General features: G+C 34.9%; 2 protein-coding genes across 2 annotated transcripts; both read left to right on the top strand.

Moving 5' to 3' along the window:
* The first annotated feature begins 1,931 nt into the window (after positions 1-1,931).
* On the top strand, positions 1,932-2,273 carry LOC140448738 (general transcription factor II-I repeat domain-containing protein 2-like). Its single transcript, XM_072541850.1, has one exon. The coding sequence runs from the start codon at positions 1,932-1,934 to the stop codon at positions 2,271-2,273; it is 342 nt and encodes a 113-aa protein (XP_072397951.1).
* Positions 2,274-5,889: 3,616 nt separating this feature from the next.
* On the top strand, positions 5,890-6,228 carry LOC140448740 (uncharacterized). The gene has a single exon (XM_072541851.1). It carries the CDS (start codon positions 5,890-5,892, stop codon positions 6,226-6,228), a length of 339 nt encoding a protein of 112 aa, XP_072397952.1.
* The last annotated feature ends 8,403 nt before the right edge of the window (positions 6,229-14,631 follow it).

Below are 14,631 nucleotides of genomic sequence, written 5' to 3' on the forward strand. Positions count from 1 at the left end.
TTCCTTCCGTAGATAAAATTGTGAAATTTATTGCATGCATATAGGATTGCCAAGAACTCCTTTTCAATTTGACTCATATTTGACTCTGCTGTCGTTAGCGCCCTAGGCGCCCTATGGTGGACAGTCATATCTAGTTCTGATCGATTATTTTTATATTTACAGACAAGTTTTATTATACCCAAAGGAATGATCTTAAAACCACCATATGTCTCAAGTATGACCTTAGTTTCTTTTAATTCATTGATTTTGCAAACTTTTTCAACAAAAACCTTGGGTAAAATGTTAACCTGTGCCCCTGTATCTATTTTAAAAGGTATATCAATGTTATTAATTTTTAAATTTTCCATCCAGTCTTTATTATTTTTATTCTTAATTTCATTAACAGTGATTGATGAAATCATGAAATCGCCTACTTCATTATTTTCACTTTCTTCCACTTATACCTCTCTTACTAACCTACCATGATAACACACTTTATCAAAATGCCCATTTTTACCACACTTTCTACACTTTTTTCCATATGCTGGACACCTCCTTGGTCCATGGACACTCCCACAGTTTCTGCAGTTAAATTCACCTCTAGAAGAACTTGCACCCCTGACTGTTTGGACTGAATTATGCCCCTGCTTGACTTTACTTCCAATAGATTCAATTTTCACCTTCTCTAAGCTATTCTGAACTTCTTTTATTTGAGCTTGGGATACTTCATGCATTTTACATATTTCAATAGCTTTAGTCAGATCTAAATTAATTGTTTTTACCATGCTTTGTTGTGCATCCTTACTATTGGTGCCTAATACTATTCTATCTCTTACCACTGAAAATGCTTCAACACCAAACTCACAATTTTAGTTTTTACTTTATTTTTTAAATCTGTTAAAAAGTGGTCAAAAGTCTCCTTCTTCTTGAATGCGCTTATAAAACAAATATCTTTCATAAACCACGTTTTTTCTAGGGGTGACATAAGACTCAAATGCTTCCAATACATCTGCTAGCTTTCCTTGTTGGACCTCTGTTAATTCCAAACTGTTATAAATCTCAATGCCTTCTTCTCCAATTAAATTGAGTAAAATTGCTACCTTAACTTCATCACTTTTACCACTTTTTCCTGATGCCATCAGATATATTTCAAAACTTTGCTTAAATCGTTTAAAATTTTCGGCCACATTGCCTTCAAATGATAATGGATTTGGTAACCTTGCTTCCATGATTTTCGTTTAATTTCCACTAGACTGCACCAAGTAATAATATTTCATTGGGTTTAATACATTTATTTAAACATACTTTTTAACAAAGTCTCCAAGAATCCATGTTCTACTAACAAACGTTGACAAGTAGTGACAACTGACAAAGAGTCTCCATACTTCGTGAGTCTTTGTATATTAACAATATAATATACAAAGTCTTTAATACATCAATGAATAAATAAAAATATTATTCACTACGTTTTGAAGCACACAGGGTAGCACAGTGATTCCCAACCGGGGGGCGATCGCCCCCAGGGGGCGATTTGAGATATTCAGCGGAGCGAAAGAGCGAAGGGGGCGATATGGGGGGCGACAGAGAAAAGGAGGCGATAAGGGGGGGCGTTTAGCATCCGGAAAACGAGAAATGGGTAATTGAGAAAAAAATACAATACTTTCGATCGGATATCCATAGGATAATAAAAAGTAAATATATGTATACCAGTGCAGGTAATAATAACACAAACATCTCGTCTAGTCACAGAGAGCTATGAATACAATTTAATTCTATACATTTGCTTACGGCGGTTCTTCTGTCAAATGGATACTGTTATTGAATTTCTTAATACTACTGACCCCACACTGAGTACAGAACTACAAGAGAAGCAAAATGACATCGCTTACTTATCAGATATTTTTCAAAAATTAAATGAAATGAACCTGCAACTACAGGGGAAGAACATAAATATGACCAAAGCGGAGGGAGTAGTCGGAGCATTCATTGACAAACTATCTATTTTTGAAAAAAATATGCAGAGAAGAGATCTGACCAAATTCCTTAACTTGAAATCTTCTTGTGGTGATTCTGAGGATCTTCAAACATACTGCCTCCACCTTCAAAAACTGAAAGAAGATCTGCAGTCCCGATTAGAAGATTTGACTAGTCTGAAAGTGCCAACTTGGTTTATCAATCCTTTCAGCGTGGAAGTTTTAACGGTATGTCCTTCTCTTCAAGAAAACTTGATTGATTTGAAACATGATGTTGAAATTGAAAGTTTGTTTCGCGAGTGTGGGTATGAAAGATTTTGACCGCGGATAAAAGAAGTGTATCCAATCTTGTGGAATGCAATCAAATTATTATTATTAGCATTCTCCACAACATATCTAGTAGAGAAAGGTTTTAGTTCTGTGTGTATATTGAAAAACAGACGAAGAAATAGGCTCGACATAATAGAAAGAGGGGGTTTGAGGTTGTTATTAACCAAAATTGAGCCAGACATAAAGAAATTATGTAAGGGACACCAGGCCCAAGGAAGCCATTAACAATTCTTTTTCACACCATTTATCATTTTACCAAAATGTAAAACCATTTATCATTTTACGAAATGTAAAAATAAATAAATAGGGATACTTACCTTTTGTATAGATTCATTATTTGGTTCAATTTAATTGGGGGGGGGGGTGATTATGGTATTCATAATTGGTGAAACCTGTCTAAGGGGGCGATCATGGGAAAAAGGTTGGAGCCACTGGAATAGCAAACTAGATAGAGCATTTAACTTGGCGCCTTTAAAGTTGTCTTTGGCTTACGTCACAGGTGTGCGAGAGAGATGCAAGAACATGCACGTTGACTTATCTGACTGTAGATGGCACTTTCTGATTTAAAATCACTAGTCAAATAGATAAAAAATGTATCTTTTACTCCGAAGATAAAAGAAAAAACGCCCAAAACGTTGAAGAGTAATTAAAATAAATTACAATTTAATTTTTTTTAGAAAAGTAGCAGAAAATAGTATAAAAGTAGTGGAAATAAACAATGATTCTATTAACACGAAGAATATAATTAATTTCTTGTCCTAAAGTTTCATTTTTATTATATTTACCCTTAATTTATCCGAACTTAGGATTTTTTTCCAGAAAACTTACCTAAACGACCTTCAAAGTTCTGAACTCTCTGCTCATATCCAGAACCCCTGTGTTTTAATTTAATCAACTAGTTTTCTATTCATTAATTCGCCGAGAGTCTAAACGCTAAGTAACAAAACAAACCCAATATCAACTTAATAACACGATGATCTATCACTCACTCCCCTTTCTTCTTTTGTTAACTTCGGTCGCGTCGTCGTCGTGACGTAAGCGTCGCGGTGCAAATATATATCAATATCATCAAAAGTTAAATCCCCGTAATCCCGTGCTAACAGCTATGTCCGCCGCCCCCACCAATTGTCCTTGAAGTCAGTGACAGAGGCAGTAGAGATAGTTGGGCGAAGGTGCTAATAATAAATGAAAGTTATAATAAAACTGACTGACTTGCTAAGAAGACGCAGTATTAACGCACCACCTCAAATGTACCATGGTTTGAAGCTACATATTTTTCTTTTGAACCCTTGATTCGATTTTGATGATTTTTTTCTCATTGTAGGTCTATTTCTAATTAATTACTATATAAATATTTTATGAGAAATGTCAACGTTTTATCCATCTTCTTCTTCTTAATATGCCATACACCAAAGTGCGTAGGCGACTATCTCATTACTAGAATTCTGTTCTTGGCGGCGTGACACAGCTCGCCTGTATTGTGTATTCCTGTCCATTCTTTAATATTTCTTAACCAGGATAATTGTTTGCGGCCGGCTCCTCTCCTACCTTCGATCTTCCCTTGTAGGATTAACTGTGGTATTTCATATTTTGCTCCTCTCAATATGTGCCCAAGGTAACCAATCTTGCGTTTTTTAATTAATTTAAAGAGTTCTCTTTCCACGCCGGCTCTCTTAAGGACGTCATCGTTTCGAACTCTATCCACCCAAGGTATGCTCATCATTCTTCTTAATGACCACATTTCAAATGCTTCAAGTTTGTTGATAGATGTTTTTTTCAAAGTCCACGTTTCCATGCCATAAAGCAAGATGGACCATATGTAGCACTTGACCATTCTGTAGCGTATTTCGAAATGTAGGTTTTGATTACATAGGAGCGGTCTGAATTTCACAAAAGCTTGTCTTGCCATTTGTATTCGGGTTTTTATCTCTTGTTGTGGATCCGATTGGTCATTGATTGTGGTGCCAAGGTATTTAAAAGTTTTCACGCGTTTTATGCGATCGTCACCTATGCATATTATCGGGTTTTCTGGAGGGTTTCTGCTAATGGCCGTATATTTCGTTTTCAAAATGTTGATTTTGAGGCCATATTTTTTACCTATGCTATTCAACCTATCAAGTAATAACTGCTGATCTTCCAATTTATCAGTTATAATCACTGTGTCGTCCGCATAGCGTAGGTTGCTAATTGGTATGTCGTTCACCTTAATGCCTAATTCCGTGTCTTCTAATGCTTCCGCAAATATATTTTCTGCATATAAATTAAAAAGCATCGGAAAGAGTATGCAGCCTTGGCGGACACCTTTCCGGATTTCAAATTCATCCGTATATTGGTCTTGATCAATCCTCACCTTTGCCATTTGGTTCCAGTATAGATTCTGAATAATTCTGATCTCCTTCTGGTCAATGTTGGCCCTATGTAGTAGTTCCATCATGATATCATGTTTAACATTGTCAAATGCCTTCTCGTAGTCGATGAAGGTGAGGTAGACATCTTTTCGTTGATCTAAACAGTTTTGTATTAAAGTGTTCAAACATAAAATTGCCTCTCTTGTTCCTAGTCCTCCCTTAAAACCGAATTGTGTTGACCCGCTAAGTTGCATTTTGTGGCATTAGCTGTTTTTGGGATCATCACAAAGGATGACTGCAGCCATTCTCGCGGAATGTAACCAGTATCATAAATTGTACTGAACAGCTTTACCAAGATTTCGATATTCTCCTCGTCTAGTAGTTTTATTGCTTCTATATTAATTTCATCTGGACCTGTTGCTTTATGCATCTTTGTGGTTCTATCCATATACGGGGTGAAAAAATAAAGTTTTGTCTTTTTATCCTACAACACCCTGTAGAATTTATTAGAAACAAAGCTACAGCTTATTAATATTTCGAGATAGCTTCATTCTTTCTCAACATTTTTTAATCATATTGAAATCTCTTAAACAAGATACGGTTCTTTAAAGTTGTCTGCTAGTAACGATTTGTGCTAAGTTTTACTAAATTTCTTTTTATAACTTTTTTTCTCATACGTTTAGGTATATGCATATGCAAAATTCTACTTGGCTGGTTACAACTCCAAATAGATGGAAAACTGACATTAAAAGTGTTGCAGGTCTAACATGGAAACGTCTGACACGGCACAGATAAGCATGGAAGGAAATGGGAAAAGAATTATTAGAGTTGCATATCTAAAATAATTTTAAAATCCCAAATAGATTATTTCATGACAAGGAAAGAAGATATACATGTATGTAAGAAATGCAAGGTGATAGTTAGTGAGACAGTAAGTCAACAACAAGTCAAGTTGCTTGTGCTGGACATCGAAGTAAAAAGAAGGTCTATTCAGGACAAAAATAGTAGGAAAAATGTGTTGGAACATGAAAGGAAGTCCTATTACAATTTAGATGGAAGATGACCAGTATCATTAAAGACACTGCTATTGAAATACTTGTAAAACCATCAGAAAAGAACTTGAAAATAGGGAGACCTGTTGGTGGTCTAATGAAGTTCAACAAAAAATAAAAAAGAAGAGAAGATTATATAAACAGTGGCAAGAAAATAGGTCGGACACATATCTTCAAAACTATATAGTTGCCACAAAAGAAGCAAAAATGGCAGTAGCAAAAGTTAAAGCAGAAGCGTATAATAATCTATACGATCAACTTGATACCAGGGAAGTAGAAGCCAAGATTTATAAAATAGCCAAACATAGAAAAAAGAAAGCAACATATTTTAATCAGATTAGATGTATCCGAGATGAAAATAGTAAAATACTAATTCACGAAAAGGATGTCAAAAAGAGATGGAAAAAGTACTTGGACAGGGTATTAAATGAAGAATTTGACAGACAACCAGTTGAGTTAACGAAGGCAGTAACAGGAATGGTGACCAAAATTATAAACGAAGAAGTATCTCAAATAATTCAAAAAATAAAGAAAGGAACCAGATGATACTTCCAGGACTTCTAGGGAAGTGTGTAAAGCATTGGGAGAGACAGGGACAAATTGGTTAACAGGTCTATTTAATAGAATTATGGAAGTTGGACAAATGCCAGACGAATAGAGAAGCAGTGTATTAGTACCTGTCTACAAAAACAAGGGAGATGTAAAACAATGTACAAACTACAGGGCCATAAAACTACTTAGTCACACCATGAAAATAGGGAGAGAGTATTTGATAGACCGATACGTGAAGAAACCGAAAAATCCGATAATCAGTTTGGCTTTATGTTATGCAAGGCAGATCAACAACAGACGCAATTTTCATTATAAAGCAGTTGATTGAAAAATATAGGAATAAAGAAACAAACTCCCATATAGTATTCATTTATCTTGAGACAGCATATGATAGAGTTCCATGGGAGATTTTGTGGTGGGCACTCAATAAGAAAGGAGAGAATATCTAAAGATCTCCCAATCGGTGAATATGTAAAGATTGTGAGAGACATGTATGAGGGAGTAACAACTATTGTTGTTATGTCCTGTAGGACGTGATAAATTTCATGTGAAAGTAGGATTGCGCCAAGGCTCGGTGCTTAGTCCTTATTTATTCTCATTAGTTCTGGATCAAATAACAGCGAAACTACAGGGTAATATTCCGTGTTGCTTAATGTATGCCGATGATGTTGTGTTAGTAGGAAATAGTGAAAGCGACTTGAAAGCTTCCGTTGTTAGTGGTGCGATTCTACATTGTGAAGTTGGAAGTAATAAAAGACATCGACTTTGGGGGCGGTACTAATCGTCTATTTTATTCTAGCAGTGCTGATATTTCTTTAGTGGAACTTTTTACTGACTAATTGACTTTTAAGAACCTCCTTTTTATTTTACGATTTGTCACAAACTATAAGAAATGCCCAAGTTAATGATTCACCGATAATTTATTGGGTATAAACGTTTTGGAAGGTTTGGCCTGTAGACTTATACTTTTTGTAACAGTTTAATTACAGTAAGTGATAAACTGTTAAAAAAAAAGTTTTATAGTTTTAATTCCTGAAATGTACAGGGTGTTTCAAAAAAAGGTAACCCCATCTCTAGGGTAGGTAAAAAAACTGAAAAATAATTGGGGTTTGCTTAGTAAAAAATTTTTGTAACGCCATCCGTTTTCAAGATACAGGGCGTTGAAGAAAAAAAAATTTTACGCATTTTTTACGATTTTGCCGAAACTACATTGTAATGAAATTTTATACGAATATGTTTTGGAAGCTGATACATCCCATGAATTTGTTTTTATATCTGATTCTCATAGAGGGCGCTAATTACACGGATCGTACTAAGTATTGGTCAATATAACTTTTTTAATAGTATAATTATTAATCAAAATTTCAAGTAAACTTAAACATCATTTAATTTTACACGAAAAAGGTACTCTTGGTAAAACTCGATACTGTGTACCGTTTTCGGAATATTTTGATTTGAAAATTATGAAGTAATAATTGATGCTGGTAGTGATGATAAAGTTCTAATAGGTATACCTCTATTTTCTCCAAGTGTGCCATGGAAATCTGACATTTATTGATTGTTATGACGATAAATCAACAATAATTAGAGTTTTGAAACCTTGAAACCTTTGATGTCATTCCTCCTATTTTCCTTTGTCCTTTTGGTGCTCAAATTTTAGGAGGTTTCTGCACAGTAGTAATACCCGTCTCATCGACGTTAAAAATTTTTGATGGTTCAAAGTTTCATTTACTCAACGCATTTTTATATGATTGAAAGAAAATAGCAACTGTTTCTTTATTGAATGCAGTTGCTCTGGCCAAACTTGTACCCTCGGGTTTTCTAAGTGACAGAGATGCAGAATGTCTATTTCGGAAACATCTAAGCCAATTATTTCCTGCTTCTTTTGTATCGTCCCAGCAAGCAGGATATTTTTTTTATTTTGCTTTGCATATTCATATGCCAGTTTTTTAACGTTTATCAAACTTAGGCCATAATGCATTCTAGCAGCTGTTTTTAAATAGTTTACCAGCTCCGTTTCCTCGGCTTCATTAAAAACTTGCTTGACTTTATAATTCGGACTGTATATAAAATTGTTTTGACCTGATGTTTTAAAAATTTTAATGTATCTTGCTAATGCAGACTTTGCAATTCCAAATTGTCTCGCTGCGGCACGAATTGAAAGACTTGAATTTAAAACTTCACGAACAGCATTCTCTACATTGACTTTTAAAGGTCCAGGTCTTCTCTTCTTTTCTTTATTTCTTGGCATAATGAGCTCCTGAAACAAAACATTGTTTGGTACTAATACTTTTAATAATGTAACTGGGGACGGCCCCAGGTTCAACAAAATGCATGTCCCTATGTACAACAGAGGGACTCCATGTATAAAAGCAGTCGTTAGCCACAACAAATACAACGGTTTGATTAGTGGATTAGGTAGTCTAAATTACGATTAATATCACCCTAATATATGATTATTTACTACAGCCAAATTGATAATTTGCAATAAGACGAAACAGCCGGTAAAAATACTTACTTTGGACGTCAAAAATTACAAAATGGCCACAGCTTGTGTTAACACTTCACGAACATGTGCACAACTGAATACCATAGAGAGTGAAACTGTTGCCGATATGTTTTGTAAATCTAAGGTTTGTCTAATATTTTGTTTAGCGTTAATTTAGCCTGTCCCTAGGTACAACCGTCCCTAGGTATAGCATGTTCCCTAAAGTATACAGCAAAATGACGATGTAATTGTATTACTAACCGAAAACCATAAGTCCCTACTCGAAAAAATGATTTCTACATCCGAAGTGTAGAACTGTAGAGTTGGCAAACTCTACAGATGCTTCTCTGTGGCTTGGAAGCATGGACGCTAAAGCAAATGCATATGCCGCCTTTGAATTTAGGTGTTACAGACGAATTCTACGAATATCATTAATTCAACGAATGCAAACGTGGAAGTAACTAGAAAGGGAATCTGGGGCATGCTATGAGAGAAAAGAAATACTCAATATTACAAGTTATTATACAAGGTGAAGGAATAGCTTAAATGCAGTAGCGCAGAACTATTTAGAGCAGCAGTCAACAGTTTATACATTAAGTTCAGAATCTCATCCGTCATCACATTTTTAGTAGCTGTTTATATATTTCTTTTGAGCGTATTCCAGGGTTCACACTATTTTTTATACTGTATTAAATATAGTTATATATCTATATTAAAAAACTTTAATCACAGAGTTGCACAGTTTTAATAAGAAGTGTGAAGAAATGTCCACTAATAAAAAATGCAGAAATGTTTATTTGAAACATTAATATTGATAGAAAATAAGTAACGTCATACACATTTGGGGTCTAATTTAATTTTTACGTAAATAAAAAAGATCTAATTGAGGCTGCAACATCCCTTTCGCTTTCTTTCTCGTTTCGCCACTGTCGTCTGTCGCCAGATAATTTAATTAAAATCAGATAGAGAAGCAGGGGCAGTTTTTAATTTCGTCAACGTTTGATGGTAAACATCGGGACTAAGCCAAAAGCCAGAGCTTCGATGAGATTTCGCCGGATTAACATGCCAATATAAACGGTGTTAGTTTTAAAATTATAGATGGCTCCCATGTGTCTATCTCCTCGTTTTCATTTAGGCTTAGGCTTTCAACTCGATTTCGTGTGCGACAAAGCAGTTTTACTAATAAGGACGGAATTAGGCTATAATGGATTAAGGAATTTGTTACACTGGGAAAACAACTTACAGATTATTCTGTAAATCTCTTTTGATTGTAAACACTACGAAGAGTCTATTGACTTCATGTAACAATTTCTTTGACTACAGTTTGTTATTATTTTCCATCTTTAATAAACAAAATAAGATTTTGAAATCAATTTTGTTTGGTGCAATTCATTCGGAAAGATAATAGTATATTACTTTATGAGGCGGAGAAGCATGACTTTTCTTGACGCGCCCGATATTACGCGCCGAACGAAGTGAGGCGCGTAATAGAGGGCAAGTCAAGAAAAGTCGCTTCTTTGCCGAATAAAGTATACTATTTTTTCTTCAAACGTAGCAATTTTCAACCATAAATAGTACAATTCATACGCTATTTTTACTCGAAATTAACTGTGACAACTATCAAAGTCGTCTAGATGTTAGAAATTAAAATAATTAAGTCGTCGGTGGGATTTGCGTCTCCCTGGTTACAGTTGTTTGACAGTTGTTTGCAATTATTAAAGCCAGCTTATTGTTGTTGCAACCGCAAGCGTAAATTTAGTGCGAAAATGGAAAACATAAACGATATTGAGTCCGCGGCTAATGATGCAGTAGCACGTTTGGGGCCCTCCAAGTCCGGAATAAAGTATCGGTTAGCGTACAAGCACTTCCAAGAGTGGTGCCATACAAGTGGAGTACGGCAAGTTACCGAATACGTTTTACTGGCATATTTTAATATAATGGAAAATGAAAATAAATGGAAATCTTCTACAATGTGGTCACGATACTCTATGATAAAATCCGAGTTAGTTATTAGAAAAAATGTGGATATAAGCAAATTTTTAAAGTTACGTGCCTTTCTGAAAAAAACAAGCGAAGGATATACTGCAAAGAAGTCTAAAGTTTTCACTAAAGACGAATTTGATAAATTTTTGTTTGAAGCGCCAGATAAGTTGTATTTAGAATTAAAGGTAAAAAAAATTGTATTGCAAAGCATGTAGTATACTCCACTAAATTATAAAAATATTTCAGATTGTTTTGTTAATTGGGGTTACCGGCGCCTGTCGATGCGACGAAATGGTAAAAATGAAGACTGTGGACATTGAGGATAAAGAAAATGTAATAATTATCAAAATCCCAGACAGTAAAACACGACAAATTAGATCTTTTACGATAATTGGTCAAAACTACATTAAACTGTATAAAAAGTATGCATCACTGCGGCCTGAAATTTCACAGAAAACCGATTTTTTATCAAGTACCAAAATGAAAAGTGTTATCGAAGCGTCATGGGAATACATTCCATCAGCGCAGTAGCCCAAAAAGTAGCTAGTTATTTAAATTTAAACGATGCAAGCGCATACGAGGAACTTCAGCAACACTTTTAATTGATGAAGGCGGAAATCTAGAATTCCTCAAACGACATGGGGGCTGGAAATCAAGCACGGTTGCCGAAGGATATATAGAGGATTCAATAAGAAATAAGAACGATAATGCTTAAAAAATTTTAAACCCTCATGATTCGCCAACATTGGGAATGATAGCTGAAAGTTGTTCTCGACCATCAGTATCATCAACAATTACCAATGCGTATCAAGAGTCGGGAACATTTTTGCACGGTTTTAATTTTGAAAATGCCCCATTAACTAATTGTACTTTTAATATTACTATAAATAAAAATGATGTTTAATTGTTGTTAATGACATTTGTATTGTTGCTTTGTGACATGTTTCATATTGTTGCCATGACAACATTTTTCCCTCCGCCGTAAAGAAATGGGAAAAAAACTGCTGCCGGCGGAGACATCAAACTTTGTCAGGATCAAGTTAGATAAGTAATGTCATCATTATTTGACGTTTGAAAAAAAAGATCTTTTTCTGTGGCGGGAAAAACGTTTTATCTTTGCCAAGTAACAAAATGTCACTTTTAATGAAAGTAATTTTCTCCCCAGGAAAAATTGATAGTTTTTCGCAAAAATATATACATATATACACACACAAAAATTACTTTTCCTTTATATCATCATCATTCTGTTTGGCTTTACCTCTATGCGGGATCGGCTTTACTATTTTTGTTTTTTCGGTGCTGATCTGAAGTCTGAATTCTTTGCTTATCGGACTTACCGTTCGGTGATGATAATCATTTCTACTCATTCGCACCTGTATAAGTGTATCATCTGCATATCGCAGGTTACTAATTTTTTTGCCTCCTATAGTGATTAGGGAATCCCATTTTACTGAATTAAAAGCCTTTGTGTAATCTATCAAATAGAACAGCATTGGTATACTGTGTTCCCTCCCTTTTTCTATATGTCTGGTGTTCAGTATCAGCTTCCACGTTCCTTTTTATGGCACAAATCCGGATTGTTCTTCGGCTATCTTTGAAAGTAGAAAGTTTTTAGAAAATAATAAGGGCATTGGTTCTGTAATCGCACCACTTATCAGGCCATTTCACTTGTGATCCATATCATGTCGAACATATCCAATACTACATCTATGTCGATTTTGCTCATTGCTTTTAGAGTCTTTGCTGATATGTCATCTATCTCTGGGTTTTTTTTCTTAGTTTGTTGAGAGTCTTCTCTACTTCTGCTTGTAAAATGATCGATTCTGCCTCTTTAATTGCATGTTTCTTGCGTTCTGAGACTGATGCATCTTTTGAAGTCTTTGTATATTTCTAAGCAGCAATTTTTCGAGGGTTCTGTAATGTTCTTTATGTCAGTTTTTACTAGTCCATTCTTGATAGGCTTGAAGTTATTGCTGAAACTCTCGGGCCAAATATTTACTTTTTTAAATAATTTCTTGAGTGTTGTTTCTCTTGTTGAGTCACTCGACACTGAGGAATGGGCAGATTGAGACCTCAATGCCGTTTGACGGTATTTATACAGAACACGATACTGGTACGTCTCGAGTGAGAAGAGTAGGCAGATTGAGACCCCGAACTCGAACGGAACCGTATCCATTTTGAAAAAGTTCTTCCTGAGAACTTAGTGATTTTCATATATATATATATATATATATATATATATATATATATATATATATATATATATATATATATATATACGTGTGTATATTGAGAACACATAATATAATGATATAATACCAATTACTCCAGTATAGGTGTGTTATTATTCTTAATTATCTGTTATTTATTTGTAGAATTCAGACCAAAGACACTATCGTGTCATAATGTCCTAAAAAGGTCAAAGACCGAGACAGGCAAGCGCCAAATGTCCATCTAATTTTGCATCGTTTTACTATCAAAATATAATAAATTCACTTAAATAATCGATCACATCTCTCTAGAAATAATGTCAGGAACACTGACCCACAATACCGAACCGAAAGAATGTTCAATACACCCATTGTGTCACAACGCGACATTGTCATCCAGCACAACAAACTTTGATTTGTGGGCGGTACTGTTAACTTGAATTTTTTCTTAACACACCAAAGATCGACTCTCTCGACCTTTATCACAAGGAATTAACAACTCTTCGAATTAAAAAAGTGAATCAGACACATGTCTCGAGACTGAAATCAGAGGTTGGAAAGGTGAATTCTGCCAGAGAGGGACTAGCTCTATATATACGTCGCTAAATCTCGCGGCAAAAAACTTCTTTTAAAAAATTTGTTTATTATATCTCTTGGTGACACACACCAAGTTGGTACAATAAGCTCTTCAACTACAAGATGAAACGTATTATTAAATATAAATCCCATGTCTATATGGAATTAAGCCACAGCTTATTGTATGGAAATTACATTTTTAACTAACATTTGACGTTTAGAATTCCACTCTGGAAATCGTCTTCAAGAAAGACTATCGAGTTTAAAAATTATGCAAAAAGTATAACCAACAGTTGCTGAGTTACATTATATGCTTGTATATTGTGTGTTGCATAGTATTTGGCAACCAATACTAATGGAAGTGCGGTGTCGTTTTTGGTACCGTTCGATAGGTTTTTTAAAAAATAATAAACACGTGTTTTTTGGTTTTTTATTTAAAATGTTTCTCTCTGGATATTAAAGCATTTTCATAATTTTGCTAGGGTATCACGATCATTTTTTTCGATTATAACGCCATCTATCATCATCATCATCATCATTGGCTCCACAACCCATGGTAAGTCTTGGGCTGCTCAAGGATAAGTCTCCTATTCTTCGTCTTGGCTTTCCAGTTTCGTACTCCCAACATTCTCAACTCTTCCTCCACCTGATTCTTTTATCGTGCTCTGGGTCTGCCTTTCCTTTTCACTCCATTTATTCTTTGGTTATAAAACGCCATCTATCAAAAATTCGAAAAAAATGTCTTAAATAAAAGTTACTCATTTTTTTATGGCGAATCGAAATCTGCAATAAAAATTGGGGATTTCATTTAACATTAAGTAAAGCGTGGCTGGGGGATCGCGTTTGATGTCATTCGATAGATTTTTGAAAAATATTCAACACGTTTTTTCAGCTTTTCGATCCGATGTTTAATTCACGAAATATGTGACCCTCCGAAAGATTTCCGCGGCTAGTACAATTAAACCTAGAGCTAAGATTAATACTATTACAAGAATAAATATTAAACTCTTTCATTAGTCCCGTAAGAGTCTTCCGAGTTGAACCACGTCGCTTATCATTGCGCTAAGCTTTCGACATCCTCTTTGATGTCTTCTTCAGGGCTTCCGAGCTCTCAGTCTCCCGAGCCCCAGACACTACTAC

This window comes from Diabrotica undecimpunctata, chromosome 8 (genome assembly GCF_040954645.1).
Source record: "Diabrotica undecimpunctata isolate CICGRU chromosome 8, icDiaUnde3, whole genome shotgun sequence".
NCBI lineage: Eukaryota > Metazoa > Arthropoda > Insecta > Coleoptera > Chrysomelidae > Diabrotica > Diabrotica undecimpunctata.